At 43.5% G+C, this 16,076-nt stretch overlaps 1 protein-coding gene and 1 long non-coding RNA gene across 8 annotated transcripts in view; one reads left to right on the top strand and one right to left on the bottom strand.

The window, feature by feature from the left end:
* The window catches only part of birc6 (baculoviral IAP repeat containing 6), a 121,646-nt gene that overhangs the window by 35,959 nt on the left and 69,611 nt on the right, over positions 1 to 16,076 (bottom strand). For all 7 annotated transcript variants that reach the window (XM_056395963.1, XM_056395965.1, XM_056395969.1 and 4 more), the window contains exons 63-64: positions 15,812 to 15,976; positions 14,122 to 14,293 (exon numbers count right to left, since the gene is read on the bottom strand). In XM_056395963.1, coding sequence (XP_056251938.1) covers positions 14,122 to 14,293; positions 15,812 to 15,976 — 337 coding nt within the window. The remainder of the gene's footprint in view (positions 1 to 14,121; positions 14,294 to 15,811; positions 15,977 to 16,076) is intronic.
* LOC130181623 (uncharacterized) lies at positions 3,564 to 6,376 on the top strand. Its single transcript, XR_008829609.1, has 2 exons — positions 3,564 to 4,633; positions 5,250 to 6,376. It is a non-coding gene; the product is annotated as an uncharacterized LOC130181623 (long non-coding RNA).

The following is a 16,076-nucleotide window of genomic DNA, read 5'->3' as shown; positions in this document are numbered from 1 at the left end:
TGGTCCTTTGGTGCAGACTGAAATATCTCAACTACTGGAGAGATGGACAGACATTTATAGTTCCCAGAGGATAATCAATTATTAATACACAATCCTCTGACTTTCCTCTAGTGCCACCATCAGGTGAACATTTTTAGTTTTGATTGAAATGTCTCCACAACTGTTTGATGGATTACCATTGCTGGCAAATGTCCCAAGAACTAACATGGAGCCACCACCCTGTGGTTTGGGGAGCACAGATGCAAAAACCCAGGAGTGGGAGGAGTTCGAGGAATCCATGAAGAAGGACTTTTGGTTGGCATCAAGGAAGTTCTGGCAAATCTTCCGACATCTAAGAAAGGGGAAGCAGGGCTTGGCTCCGGCTGTTTTCAGCAGGGGGAGGAGAACTGCTGACTCGGACTGAGGATAATGTTGGGAAATGGGAAGGAACACTTTGAGAAGAAACTCCTGAACCCGACCAACATGTCCTCTGAGAAGGAAGCAGAGTGTGAAGACTCGGGGTTCCACAGCTCACTGAGTAGTTTCTTAACTGCCAGAGATATGAGTGAGACTTACCCCAAGTGACAGCATTTAAGTATCTCTGGGTCTTGTTTACGAGTGAGGGTAGGGTGGTGTGGGAGAATGACAAGCGGATTGGGGCGGTATCAGCAGTAAAGCGAATGTTGTACTGGACCATTGTGGGGAAGAGAGAGCCGAGTCAGAAGGCAAAGCACTCGAGTTACTTGTTGATCTTTGTTCCGCACCTCAACTCTGGTCATGAGTCTGGGTAGTGACTGAAAGAATGAGGCCGTGAGATTCCTACACAGGGTGTCTGGGTCAGCCTTGGAGAGAGGGTGAGGAACTCAGACATCCAGTAGAAGCTCACATGTGATCCACTGCTCCTTCACATTTGAGTGAGTTGAGGTGGGTTATATGCCCCCTGGACGCCTCCCAGTGAAGGTCTTCCAGGTTTGTCCAACTGGTAGGAGACACCAGAGTAGACCCGGAAAACACTGGAGAGATTATTTATCATCGGGCCTGGGAACACCATGGGATCCACCAGGAGGAGCTGGAAAATATCACTGAGGAGAGGGACGTCTGGACTACCTTGTTTGACCTGCTGCCACCATGACCCAACCCCAGATTAAGCAATATTTCATTATTATATTTTCTCAACTTTAAAATATTCAACAGTCTCAGTATTAAAAACATAGTATTCAGTTTTAAGCAAACAAACTCTGGAAAACCGACAGTACACAGTCTACTATTTATATAAATATTATAAATATTGGACTTAAAGTCATGAGGCGGCCAAAAACATGAGACCAAGTGACTGCTAATGTATTTCCAATCCAGCTTCATGCCTGGGTAAAAAGGCCTTTTGTAATGTTACTGATGACAACTTCGTACGACCGTGTCAGGGCTGCGGGTTTGTCAGCTTATTCTTCTGCCCCCAAGTGGCAGAAATAAATAAACCTAAGGGTGATGAATGTAGCTTTAAGAGAACAGCCCACTGCACATTACTTATATTCGTTATTAAATAAACACTGGTGGAATTTGTTGTGACCACTGTGGCAGTTTGTTAATGTCTTGGTAATAACACATCCCACCCAGTGCTTCCATAACAAAGCAATTGAGACACAGGATATGACAGTCATTGGTTTGCTCCACACACCCACTGCTTCGCTCCATGAAAAACAAAGCTACGACACATTAAATGGGTTACCACAGGGCCTCAACTCATGGGTGAACAGGAAAGCTGGTGCGTGGGCTGGTTGCTGCTACAAGGGATGGGTGCCTGTTGCCTTCCCAAGGGGAAGAAGGCGTTGAGCATGCAGGTCACACCGAGTGGGTGGCTAATACTCTGACTCAAGCTCATGGCTGGACAATGTCAGGTCTCCGTGCCCCCTCTAGGGCAATGGAACAGAGGAGAGTCGCTGAAATAGTAAGACTCTGACATGTCTCCGGCAACACACAGTCTGCCTCAGTGGACACTGTAGATAATGTGCATCAAAGCAAGAATGTGTGGAGCAACTAGAAAAAGTGGCCTGAAGCTCTGTGCCATTTCAAAGCACAGAAGGAATAGTGACTGCATTTATGTGCACAAAGTATCCCTTTATAAACTGAGCTACTCAAGTACCTTAGTTTTGGGTAAATATACACTGTGCAGACATTTTAACTGGGTTAGAATCAGTAGGAAAAGTTAGGCTCTCAGAAAGAAAACAAAACAATAAATAAAGAAATAAAATACATCACTATTCTATTTGTAAATGTTACTGTGATGCAGAAAAATCTTTTTAGTTTTTATTATCTGCACTAAACTTTTCTTGTTTTGATGATCTCAGCTGGACGTCCACTTCTAGCGAGAGTAGCCACAGAAGTGAATCATCTCCATTTACAGTCTGCCTGATTTTGGACTGATGAAGATCTAAACTCTGTGACCCTTTCTGCTTCATCCTCATCAACTCTTCTTCAGCCCCAGTCTCTGAGATCTTTGTTTTGAGTCCTGGTTCACATCAGCTGGTGTTTATTATGAATAACAAGTGAACAGTCCACATATTTTTCCAACCGAAACTGAATGTTTGAATGATGTTCCCAATATGGACAAGAGCAACAAAATGATTTGTGTGTTATTGATAAAACAGATTGTGTTTGTTTATTATTGTAACTTAGATGAAGATCTAGATTAGAACAAGTTTATACAGAAATGGAGGTAACTCCAAAGGAATGTGTGATCAGACCACCTATCAAAATGTAATCAGGCTGCTCATTAACAAGTGAGCAGCTTAATGGCAGTGACAGTCTAAATAAGACCAGTAGCAGGGCTCATGTGTAAATGTATTTAATGTACATGTATTCATCAAAACATCAGCTTCAGCTGGTTATCACCAATAACCAGCAGATAGAGACCTGGACTGATCTGTGCAAAGATTGCAACAAACAAACACAACAATTCATTTTGAGGGTTGAAATCAGTTATGCTGCAGTCATGCCACATAAAGCCATTTTACACTGGAAAACTGAAAATGAGTCAAACAACTTATTTTAATGCAAGTTAAAAACCTTAAGAGGTGCAATTAAATGTACATACAAACTATTACTCTGTGTATTAGCGTTTTGCAGCAGACGTTTGCAGCACACCTTAAGAGACTTGAAACAACAGGATTAAGATAATGTGAGGAAGGGAGAGGGAGGAGGAGTGAGAGTGAGTCATAATGCTAGAAGAAATGAGCTGACTGGATCAGAAGCCTGTTGACATACATTTAGAACAGCAGCACAACTGCACTGACCAACACAAGTGGAAGGGAAAGCAGTTTTCCACATTTATTAACCTCAACACTGCGCATGGAGCTGAGGAGGATGGAGAAGCTGGAGTGAGTGAAGTTGTTGCTAGCGTACAGAGGTGCAGAGGGTTTAGCACAGAGAGAGGAGCAGAGCAGCTCGACTGGCTCCGTGTCTGTGTGTCTGAAGCTTTGGACATGAATATTGAACTGCATGCACAGACCCCCACATCTTTACACTGCCTTCCTCCTCCCTCTCCACTGGTCTGTCCAAACAACAGCGAGCACAGTGGAGGTGAGTTCACCTCCTTTTTAGCTTTTTCCCTTGGTTTTTTTATGTTGTTTAAGTGGTAGCTGTTTGGGTGTGTGCATGTGTGTGCGTGCGTTTGTGTGTGCACAACCAGCCCACACAGCAGTGTGAGGGGAGGAGACAACAGTAAGCGGGAGCGATGTCATTTCCCCCTCCCTCCTCCTTTTCTCCTCCTCCCTCCCTGACTCTCTCTCTCCTTCTCATGCTTTTTCTCCTTCATTGCCACGGCCATCAGGATCCATCCTCTCTCTCGCAATCATTGGTTATGCAATGCACTGTTCTTCCACGGTGACTAACTGCCGCTGGAGCCCTACCGTAACACTGCTGTCACTGGCGGTAGGTGCAGATCTATACTGCCAGCTGCTGCCGCTTCATGGGATTTTACAGTGTTTCCTCCTTCGCTGGAATATCACCTGTCAGACTCGGCTGATTCCAGGAGCAATGTGTTGGTGCCCCGCTGAGCGGAGGCTGGGTGTCACCGATACACCATCAGCTGAGCCTACAGAGTCATGCACGATGCTGCCACGGGGGCTTCACTGAAGGGAAGGATGCTTCTCTGAAAGGCACTAATTGCTCCATTTCCCAGAGGGTTCTCAAACAAGCGTTGAGGGTAGGGGTGGGGGACAGGGGAAGGAGGGATTGCGTACGTTTACTAATAAACTGGGGAGGGAGGGGGAGGAATTTAGGCAAGCAGTGACAGGGAACTCAAGATATGGGGAGGATGGGAGGAAAGGTGGGGAGGTGGGAGGGGGCAAATGGGGAGAGGGTTTCTCCTCGCCCCCTAAACAGAGGCTGCTAGTGCTGTAGCAGCAGCAGCAGCAGCAATGCAAACCTGCTGATTAAAACCTGACTGCAAAGACTTGTGTGGGGGTGAACTTCATCTGAAGGGAAGTTTGGGGCTGGTGGGCTGAAGCTGACAGGAGGGGCTACAAACCGGAGGAACAAGGAGATATTCACTGGAGACGCCCCCCCCCCCCCCACCCGTGGTAGCATGCCGCGGTTTTCCAGTGAGGATCCAAACAGCATGCTGGATGATGTTGACTTACACCTTAGACGCCTTAGGGTAAGCCTCTATACTTTATATTTATTGGGTTTGAATTTACTGGACGGCCACATCATGTCCACAGAGATCTGGATGAGGATGAAGATGATTACAACTCTGTTTACATTTAACCCCGAGCCAAGAATGATTCTGTTTACCTTTCTGCTCACACTTTCAGTTTGAGATAACAACATCTCCAGCTCCTTGTCCTCACTCTCTGAGGCTCCTTCTTATGGGGGGGGGGCACATTTAGAACAACTACTTGCAGGGGGGGTTTGGTTAATCAATAATAGCATGTTAAAAGAGGTGGGCGGGTGTGAGGGGGCTCTAAATGACAGCATTAAATCATGCTTATTCTAACATGGGGGTGGGGGGTCGGGGGTGGTGTTAGCATTGGCGCTGGAGGAGTGTCTGAGGATGTCGAGGATCAGGTCATAAACACAGTGTTCACACCTCCACTCTGCATGCCCATTGTTTTGTTCCATTCACAATTGATTTCCTCTGGGGGGAGGTGGGGGTGGGTGTAGTACCTGAACCCTGACCTGTGTGGGACCAGGTTTTTCTGAAAAGCTGGTAGATTAGCTGGAGGGAGAGGAGCATCCTGTTGTGTGACAGCCATCATTTTCTTTTATTCCAGATAAGTGTTCCCTTGCCAGGTTAGCTGAGCGTCAGGATCATGGGCACCACAGTCATCACCCTCGAGGACGTGCAGGTGCTGGAGGCCAAGGAGGAGCAGGAGGAGTCCATCTTGGCCATGTTGGGCATCATTGGCACATTCCTGAACCTGTTTGTCATCGTCTTTGTTTACATTTACACCACACTGTGACGTAGTAATGGATAAAACCTGCTATTATAAGACAGGACACACTGAGGTGAGCTGCAGGAGATAATTTAAACAGTGAATCTGGCATGAACATCTTCCCTGGAGAGACGAGGAGTGAACTGGACAGACTGGCTGAGGATGAAGACAAAGAAGCCATATTACCAGGTCACAGTCATAAGCCGGGGAGATAACAAAGAGCTGGAGGACATGACAGGAACAGGGCCACGCTGGGACCAGGTTGAGCAGAGCCAGACAGACACCAGCCAGCACCCAGCCAGGACTGACCTGCCTAAGGTCTGACAGGAAATACAAACTTCACCTTGATCTCATTTTCTTGGACTCACTGGAAAGATGAGCCAAACAAGATGACACTGATACATTTCCTTTTTTTTACTTCCTTTTCCAGTCGGTGAGACTTTAGCTGCTACTTTCCTGAAGGGCTTTTAAGCAACATGTTTAAAAGCAGAGTGTGTGAGACGGATGGTGGGAAGCCAGTCTAGAGAAACTGTTGGTCAGTCAGACTTCAGGGCCCAACATGTTTATATTCAGGGCTTCTGTCAGAGAAATGTGGTTTTGGACAAACTCTGCTCTATCGTCATCTCCTCAGAATAAAAACAAACACATTTGTATGTAGGAGTATCCCCGCAACAACTGAGGATGAATTTATAGAAATTCCCCAAAAATGTGAACAGCCAGAGGGCGGGGGTGCTGAATGACTTATAATTAAACAATACAGCTGATTGACGTCTGAGGTGAACTGGGCCTTCTTCTTCTCCTGCACCTCTGACCACCGCTTCACACTGATGAATGGGGGGAGGGGGAGGGGCTGAAAGATTCTCTTGATATAATTGTTCATGTTGATTTCAGGGTAGTGTCAGCAATCTGTTTCCTGTATTAACAAGACTTTTCTAAATATTTGAATAAAGTCTAGATGTATTGTGCATTTGAACAATAAACATCAGAGCACATAACTGAGCCTCATCTGTGAGAGACCCCCCAGGAGTGAGTGTGAGAGGATCATCACCAGGTGATTTAATCACACATGGGGTGAGGTTCATGTTTTCATGTGATGATCTTTATTGCTGCATTTGGCTGCTGAGAGCCACAGACAGTGGTATGGAGGCAGCCTGACAGGCTAGTGACTGCTCTTGTTGTTTGCCAACACAAGTGGAAAAGGAAGAGAGGGTTGCAATCAGAATGGCAAACATATTCAATCTGATCCATAACACATCTCTGAGAGCACACACCATCTCCCATCCCCGCCCCCATCCACCTGAAAGCGCCTATCTGGAATGGCAATGCAGGTGGTGCTTCCACCTCATGCTGCCTCCAGTGATTCAAGTGATGGGTGAAATCCTGTGTGTCAGTTTGTGTATAGAACTCCTTTTCTGTGCACGAGGTTAAGCCCTTCTATCAAAAGCAGTCTTTTCTCACCAGCCTGGGAAAACCTCTGAAATTACAAATGAGAAACACAGTCTGAATGACACCCCCACTGTTCACACATTCATTCAGCGGTAGGAAAGCTCCATACGCTCACACAGGCCTGTCCAGCAAAGCAGGGACTGCTTCCACACAGTCTCTAGGGCATCAGGAATGATTAATCATTACCAACCAACCTCCGACAAGCCAGTCATGTTAACATTAGCTTCCAACATCATGTGCACTCCCACTCAACATGAGTGATGGACCAAAAACCATAGTGGCGCCACCTGCTGGAGCCTAGATTGACTTTAAATCTTGTTTTTCTTCATCAATCAAAAGAGGAACCATGGTGTAGAAATAACAACAAATATATAAATATAACAGCAAAAAAGAAATCCATCAGATCTGGAAAAACGTGCAAGAAATTCATTCTTCAATGGGGAAAAAATGAGCATTGTGGTGACATTCAGAGGTATTATCGCTCACTAATGGCTGTGATGGAGTGCTGGGCGACAGAGGAAATTGTAATGTATCCCAAAAGGCTTTGCCAAGACACCAATGATTCATGTGGAGCGAGGCTGACGGGGCTGAGGAGCTCTGTGGCGGGAGGGCAGACACCAGCAGAGAGAATTAAAGGTCTGTGTTCTGGTAGACAAGGTAAGACAAAAGGGCAAATAAAATGTGTTTGGGGCAGTTGGGAGAAGTGAAGCTCCAGTTGGAGATGAATTATTTTTCTCTTGGGGAGGTTGGGTGGTTTTGATTTTAATGAGTTGCAGTGAATTTGATTCCATCTAGAGGGCACAGGTGCTGGACAAATGGGCTGCCATAAAATCACATGCAGGTAAGCTTTCTATCTCCACTGCAGGCGGGCTCAGTCAATGAGTTGATTTACTACTTTACTGTCACTTGGGAATGTAAACCCAGAATTAAAAACCAGTGGAAACCAGTAAGCTTTACTGGAGTAAACTAATTTATTCCATTTTTTTCTTTAGAACAGGCTTTAATGTCCTCCAGAATGTGTACTTTGCGTGTTGGATTGTCCGGACAGTTGAATATTTCTGTTGAAAAAAGCGTCATGAAGCATTTTGTTTGATGTGACCTCAGTGGAGTGAACAGGGTATTTGGGTGAGTAAAGGAGAGCAGGTCTGTTCTTCAGGAGCCTCATGAGCCCCACACATCTGAAGGAGTGGAATGAAGAGGGATGGGTTGGTCTTTAATGATTCTACTGCCTTAATGGACACTGTAGAATATGGCTAATGATGCTTGGTTTAAATATATTATTGTAGTAATTCCCTCTAAAGGTGGTGTATGAGACAATTCATCATTAACTAATTGATTTTGTTCCCTTTAAATTGTTAAAGCTGCATAAATGGATTTTTGGCCACCCTGGGAACTCGTGTTTCAGAACGTTGTGTTTCTGACCACATCATGAATGTAAGTCAAACATTCACTACACATTTCATGCTTTTTTTGGTTTCCACCAACTCCAGAGAAGAATGACTTTTTAGCAGCTGTCAGTCTGAAGATAGAGAAAAAACAGCTGCCTGCTCAGTACAAACAGTGAGACAGAACCAAACCATGTGTCTTAAAACTAAAATAAGATAAAAAGTCTCTATAGAGCTGAGGAGCTGGTGGGAACTGATTCATTGTTAATATAAAACTATTTATCAGTACAGACATTGTAGCTTTGCCATTGAGTTCTTTCCCACAAAGTTCATCGAAGTTCCCACTGATAATGACAAAATTAAAAGAAATTGTGAAAATCACTGTTTTTCAGTCATGCACCCAATCCTGAGAGTTTATCTGAGAGCGAACCAATCAACACAGCCAACATGTCGCCTTTAAAGTAGCAGCACAGTATGGCTTCCATTCTAAGAGGGTATACGTTTGTTATTAGGACTGAAATGATTCTGAGAAACTCCATTAACAAAATGATCGAGGCAAATTCTTTGCATCGAAGCTTCGTTTAATCCATATGGAGTTCTTACACTGTTGAAGCAGACAACATTTGATGGAATGGTTTGGAAAATAGAGGGAGGGAGGGAAAATGGAAGCGTAGGGACCCGTTCTCTCTTTTTTATATTTTCTATTGCTCTTTAAAAAGATAAAAGTATGTCTTATCCGATTACTCAATGGAATAACTGGTAGAATATTCGATTACTAAAATAATCCATAGCTGCAGCCCTAACAGTCATAGTTCCTCTCCAACAGAACAAGTCCTCGACAGGCCAGGCTAAAACCAGCAGCTCTTTGAGTCGTGTGAGACTGCGTTCAGTGCAGAGGCTGCAGTTGCATTACTTCATGTAGAATTACCATACAATGGAGTGAGAGCAGCAAGATGGAAGGTCATAAATCTTTGAAGTGGAATTAAGATCCAGCAGAGTGCTCCCACATGGAAAACACCATCTCTGACGGGTAGAGTAGGTACTAACACACAGGGATGTTGAGCTGGATAAATGTAACACACAACACTCACTTCAAAGACAAGAAAACACAGATGAGGAGAGACCACCTCTGTGCATGTTGGATGTGTGAGAACAAGTCAATTCATAATCCCTGCTCTGCACCATAGGGTATTAAGATTGTCTCATTTTCAAACACAGGAAATGTGATAAGATTTAGACTAAATCATATTTTGTACTATGAAAAACATCTATGTGGTAAAATGTGGACATTTTGTTACAGTTTCAGATGATGAAACTGTCAATTATAGTCACACTAATAAAATCAATGATCGTCTACAGGAATTCAAACTTACCACCTCACATGTGTTGATGACATGTTGATTAATCTTGTTGATTGACTAATTCATTTGTTTGTGTATTTTTTCACAACTATTTATTCAAATGTGGCTTTCATCAGTCTTGTATGATATATCAGGTTTGGTTACACAGGAAAAGGGATAGACTGTAACTGAGTATATTCACTTCAGTACTGTAATTAAGTATAGTGTTCAGTATTCGGTTTTTTACTTGAGTATTATTTATTTTAGAAACTTAACTCCGTTACACTTAAAGACAAATATTGTTTTTTTGACTCCACTCATTTATATGAAATACTCTTGTTTTAAAGAAGAGCTTTTAGTCAGAGGAAGGAATTTTATTTCATTGTGAAAATGTGATAGACCATACACTGGGTTCATCACAGGAGAAAAACCAATCGCAATCAACTCCTCCACTGTCAGTCATGTTTCACCCTGTCAGTGTCCTAATGATGGCGACGTTAGATAAAGATGAAGCAGAAGATTCTTCACCAGAGACCATGGTCTGATCTGAGGTCCGTGTTTGAAGGTTTACAAATAAAGAAAGATTTATTTAGTTTGAAATGTTTGCCGAGTTTACCACGACTAGACTTCATCACTGACTAAAAATAGAAGAGAGACATGAAAACAACAATGGCTCCTTTTGTCAATTATGTTTTTATGTCCATGTCTCCACAAACACTGCAAAATGTTCCTAGTCCAGTTAGTGATTTTTGACAGATGAAAAAGTGAAGGCACCAACATGATGTCACAGACTGATGCTTTTTCCCATGTTATGAAGCATAAGCTCAGCCACAGTTACATAAGTCCCTCCCTGATGTGTTGGTGAGATCAAACATGGAGCAACTTTCCTGACTCCAGAGAACCGGGAGCTCTAATGTCCCAGGTCTTCATCACAGCTTAGAGCTCATGGACAACTGGCTATCATACGCAAGATACTTTTATTTGCACATAACTTCATTTAGCTGCATACAAAGGCTAATTAGCAGAATATAAAGTCATCTGTTATTGATTTGAGTGGTAAATCCATAGATTTTAAAGGAAGCTATGTCATCATTAAGGCCACTGCTTCAACGAGCATGTGACGATATCTAATCACACAACAGACTGTAAACTTCATATCACACACGCATGTAAGTGTGTGTCAGAGGCATTTACCACATAATGAGGAGCAATTATAACACTTTTTTTTTTTTTTTTTAATCACTTGTTACTTAATTATGAGACCAGGGGCGAATTAGCACACATGCGCGCACACACACACAGATCCCCCTGCAAACAGCAGCTAAGCATCAGGCACACAGAGGTGGCACACAGTAAACTGGATCTGGCTCTGGGCTGATAAGCAAGCTCACAAAGGGAACAGCAGCATATAAACACTGACGTGTGAAAACCCTAGTGTCTCTTAGTGCATGAATTCAGCTCCATTCAAAGTCAACACAACAAGGAGCCTGACCAAACACAGTGTAAACGTGTTCACCAGCAAGGGTAGGGCCAATGATCAAACACAGAGTAAACATGTGGGAGTGGACAGAGTGTGCTGCATCAGGACTTCACCACTGGATCACCACAGGTGGAGCAGGTTCGCAATGAACTTGCTTTTGTACATTTGGTGAATGTTACAGACATATCTGCTCTTCACCTCAATATGGTGCAGTCTATGGTGATGACACCACAAACATCAAAAACACAATGATAACAAAATAATTACGCAAGTGGCTATTCATGGGTTCTAACTGTTTTGCACTCAACCGAGACAAGCAGACAATTTTAGCTAATTAATGCTTTGGTTGACCTATTCGATATAAAATACCAAGTTTTATGATGATCGAACAAACGGTAAATGAACCAATATTAGCTAAGCCCCGCCCTTCGCAAAGACATTTCAGTCAATGGCGGCCATGTTTTTCGACTGATCTTGCTCATTTGTAATAGAAATGTGCCTCTCAGTCACCCAAGACTGTATACCAAATTTGGTATTGATTAAGTAAAAATTCGAAACGTTCTATTCATTTTACTGTTTTTAATGTTCTAATTAGCTCAAAATCCATATAGGTAGCCGGTACTATCACAGAGGCTTCCTGCGGAGAGGTAAATCTGAAGGTGGTGGGACTCTCGGTGTGGTGGGGGCAACCTTTCAAATTTTTTTGAAATTTTGACTCTCAATTATAGTGCCACCATATGAGGAAGCGTTTACACACCATTTGGAGTTATGATACCAATTTTCGTGTTTCTGGCTCATTCCAGCTCTCTGCAAATTGGGCAAACGCTTAAAATGGCACATATTGATGAAAAGGCACCGCCCACTTTCATCAATCAATGTGGCACTTCAGATTTTCGTTGATACTCGCCTCCAGAACATGTGTACCAATTTTGGTGAAAATCTGTTCACCAGATTTTGAGGTACATATTTTTGGCATTTATGGCGCCTCCTAGAGGTCAGGTCAAAATCCTTTGATACGCCTACTCCCTGTCCGTCCTGAAGATATCGACCAAGTCTCATGATGATCAGATCAATGGTTAATGAGTTATGGCCAATACTAGCTTAGCCCCGCCCTTTGCGAAAATATTTTGGTTGATGGCGGCCATGTTTTTTGACTGATCTTGCTCCATTATAATAGAAATTTGTATATTCATCTCTCAAGGCGGTCTACCAAATTTGGTGTTTCTACTCTCAAAATTCATAAAGTTCTATTAATTTTACAGTTTTTCAAGTTATGCAAATTAGTAAAAAATCTATCCAGAAACACTTTAAAAGGTCCAAGAGGCTTTTTTGTAGAGCACACTGAGCTGGACATGTGGACAGTTAGGGTTCTAACCCCAAAGGAGTACCACTGGGGATTCATTTAATTACCTTAATGGGCAACTAAACAGGCATAAGAGGCACATATTTACTTCTGTTCACCTGGGACACTGCTAGCTTAGCATGGCTCCAGCAGATGGAGCAGAGGCCAAATGAAAGTGTCAGGATTAATGATCATGAGTGAGACCATGTAAGTTTACTACACACTTACTACCACAAGAAATAAGGGCAAGTTCATTTGATTCTCTCTGGATGATGTCGAATAAGTTCTGCAGTGTTTCCCAAACATCTAAATAAAGTTATACTTGACAACAAAATACGAGTGTAGGAGTGTTTGTGATTGGTGGAGGTCTGAACTCTGAGAGACATTTTAATATAGCCAAATGTTTTCATTGTGGGGAAATCTGACTGAAGTGCTCATGTCCTATAAGCTTATAAGCCGTATCAACACAGTCTCTTGTAAATAGACTACAGTAACGGTTTAGCAGTTTGTTACTTTGCTCACTCTGAGGCTTTAGACTGGAAACTGTTCTCACGTACAGCACAAGTGAACAGAGCCAAACTACAGTAGGGTCCATTCAGCACTAATAACCAGCAAGTCCCCAAGGAACCCAAAAAGGAAATAATTGCTGGCCTGACCTGAACTGAGCTGAACTCAGAGCTCTGCTGCAGGCTGCTGAGAGCTCAGAGAGAAGTCCGCCTCAAACAGTGATGACCTCAACATGTGGTTCGATTCCATCCACACAGCAGTGATCCAGTAGCATTAAACTATACTGGAGGGCTGCACAATTAAACGAAGAATAATCGAGATCGCGATATGGACAAGTGCAATATCAAAATTGCAGGAGCTGCGATTTTTTTTGATAAAGGTCAAATCTGTCACAAGATTGTTGTGCATTGTTAGCATCATAAGTGTTGCGGTGCTTTGAGACGCCCCCGGCCAACAAATCATATTCTCCAGATGTAAAAGAACATGTTTGTTACAAGACTCAAACCCAAAAATCAAATCTTCATCATAATTCTTATATTTTTTCAGTGAAAATAAAACAAAAAAAACAACCTTTCCAACTGAAATAACATATTGTGATATCTGCCAAAATAATCGCAATATGATTATTTTGCATATCGTGCAGCCCTGCTATACTGTACCAGAGACAACAGGCTGAGAACAAAGTCCTTTTTTTTCATTGAGATGGTGTTTGACAAGTCATGGCTCATTAAATCAACAGTACTGGGACACAATGAGATTTCAAGACACTGTAGCTCCATCTGCTGTTTCATTTAGAGACACATTATTCACTGACACCAAACACAGACTGATCCACACCCAGTGTCTCAGCATCAGAGACGGAACTTCACGTCATACGCAGCATCAACATCAGAGTCCATTCATGTGATGAACAAACTAAAAACCAGGTCCCACATTGAATGATGCACAAACATGAGCATGTGTCTGCATTTGCTGTGTTAATTAGCTGCCATGTTAATTGACAAGACAGCTCCTTTGTCTCTGATAATACACATACTCTGTGACTGCTCTATTCTATTAAAATGCATGGAGTTTGAAAGCCCTTCTCATCAGTGCCACCTCAGGTAAAAGCAGAGTACAGAGTAGTGGAGGCTAGTGTCAAAGCTTTTAGATGCCACCTCCTTCAGTGTGTGTGTGTCACAGCCTTCATTAGTAAAAGCAGGGAGCCTACCTGAGTCGTTGCGCAGGTATGAGGACATAGCGGGGATGAGGCAGGACTGGCTGAGCAGCTCCTGCAGCACAGCTGGCAGGGCTGAGCTGTTGTGGGATCTGCTATCTGCAGAGGAGCCGTCAGCACTGTGGCAGCTACAGGAGCCTGCTGGGTTGATGTAACTGGCCAAGACCTGGAGAAAAGAACAATGTAGACATAAGATGGATGATCTTACAGTGACACATAAAAGTACAAGCTTCAGGTGACCTGCTCTTGACCAATCTCTATCCTCAACCATGCTGTGTCATCATTGTCTACAACTGCTTACTCTTTGTCCAACAAAAGAGTAAGAGAGAAGAATCCATTTAACATGGTTTACCAGAGAAGTGCAGTTAAAGGCACATTATTTAGTTTGGATGAACCTCAAAATAGCTTCGCTGCTCTCTGGTAGTGATTCTACAAGCCTCTGGACTCTACTGAAGGGAGGTGTTCCTGTCCTGTCTCTCCAAACTTTCAGGTTTTTCCTTTGGCACTGTCTGTAACAAAGGCCCAAAGAGCAGGACAGCTACTGAGGACACATTAACAGAGAAAGAGATAACTAGAGTTACCGCCTTCTGGTTGTACCTGATTCAAATCCTCCACCATCATCCTCAAAAGAAGCAAGGACCACATGACTTAACACTAGGACACCAGCACTATAGCACCCCCTAAAGCTGCCACAACAGTCTCCCAGACCACCACGTGTATTTACATTGTTTAGGTTTACAAGCAGTTCTTTGAGTGGAAAAAATAACTTTTAGTACTTCTCCTTCTTCATAATAATGTTGTGTCGGGGGTTGGGGGGTAGATTACGTTAGAGAATGATCGACTAATAGTGATTGCGCAGCTCGTTCCACCTGGATCTGACCTAGCCTCTCACAGAGACCAGGGCACCGTGTGTACTGGACTGGACAGTGGAGATTTATTAGGCTGCATTATGATTCTTTATTCATTATAAATGAGGGTGATTTTAGATGTTGCTTACTGTTTATAGTCTATAGGCCGACTATTTACAAAACAAGTCAAGTTTGTACTCACAAAATAAAGTTTGCGAAGTGGCTGTGTCATGAGTGGACATGCTGACAGATGTGCCAGCTGACAGTGACTTTCCTCATCACTAAACCATCAGCTTCCCCCTCGCTAAGGTCCTGAGAAAGTGACTTCTGCTCTCTCTCCAGATACATATATAAAAATGTACACCTAATGCTAAATGAAAACAATGAGTGAAAAAAATAGATGCGTGGAAACCACGAAATAGAAACATTGTAATGATTCCTATGGCCACAGCAATCTATATGACAGCAGTCTATATGACAGACCTGTCGTCCTGACCGCTGTGGGAATGAAGTCATTCGAGTGTGTAGTGCTGTCCCACCTCAAAGCCATCACCCACCCACTACTGGACCCCCTCAGTTCACCTACAGAGGTGACAGGTCTGTAGATGATGCTGTCAACATGACTCTACACTTCATCTGCAGCGTGTAGTCCCCCAGGACCTGTATACCTCCAGGACCTGTGCACCTCCAGGACCTGTGCACCTCCAGGACCTGTGCACCTTCAGGACCTGTGCACCTCCAGGACCTGTGCACCTCCAGGACCTGCGCACCTCATGCGTGTACACTAAAACCAAAACGTGTGTGTTTATCGATGTGACATGGATTGAAAGACTTACCTGAAGCAGACAGGTGACATGCTCCTCCTCCAGCCGTTGTTTTGTGAGGGCCTGCTCCACATCCCAGCCTGAGGCAGTGGATCCAGTACCAAAGCCAGTTCCTTTAGCCCAGTACAACTGCTGCTCTTCACTGGTCCCCCCACCATGGCAACTGGATATCTGCGGCTGTCGGTGCAGACACAGATATCAGATAATGTGTAGAATCAGAGGGACGGGGACATGTGACATGTGAAAGAACACATCTCACTGATAACCACACTTTTGG

The sequence above is a fragment of the Seriola aureovittata genome, chromosome 14 (genome assembly GCF_021018895.1).
Source record: "Seriola aureovittata isolate HTS-2021-v1 ecotype China chromosome 14, ASM2101889v1, whole genome shotgun sequence".
In the NCBI taxonomy this organism is placed as follows: Eukaryota; Metazoa; Chordata; class Actinopteri; order Carangiformes; family Carangidae; genus Seriola; species Seriola aureovittata.
Note: the sequence above shows the minus strand (reverse complement) of the source record. Positions and strands in the feature narration are given on the sequence as shown.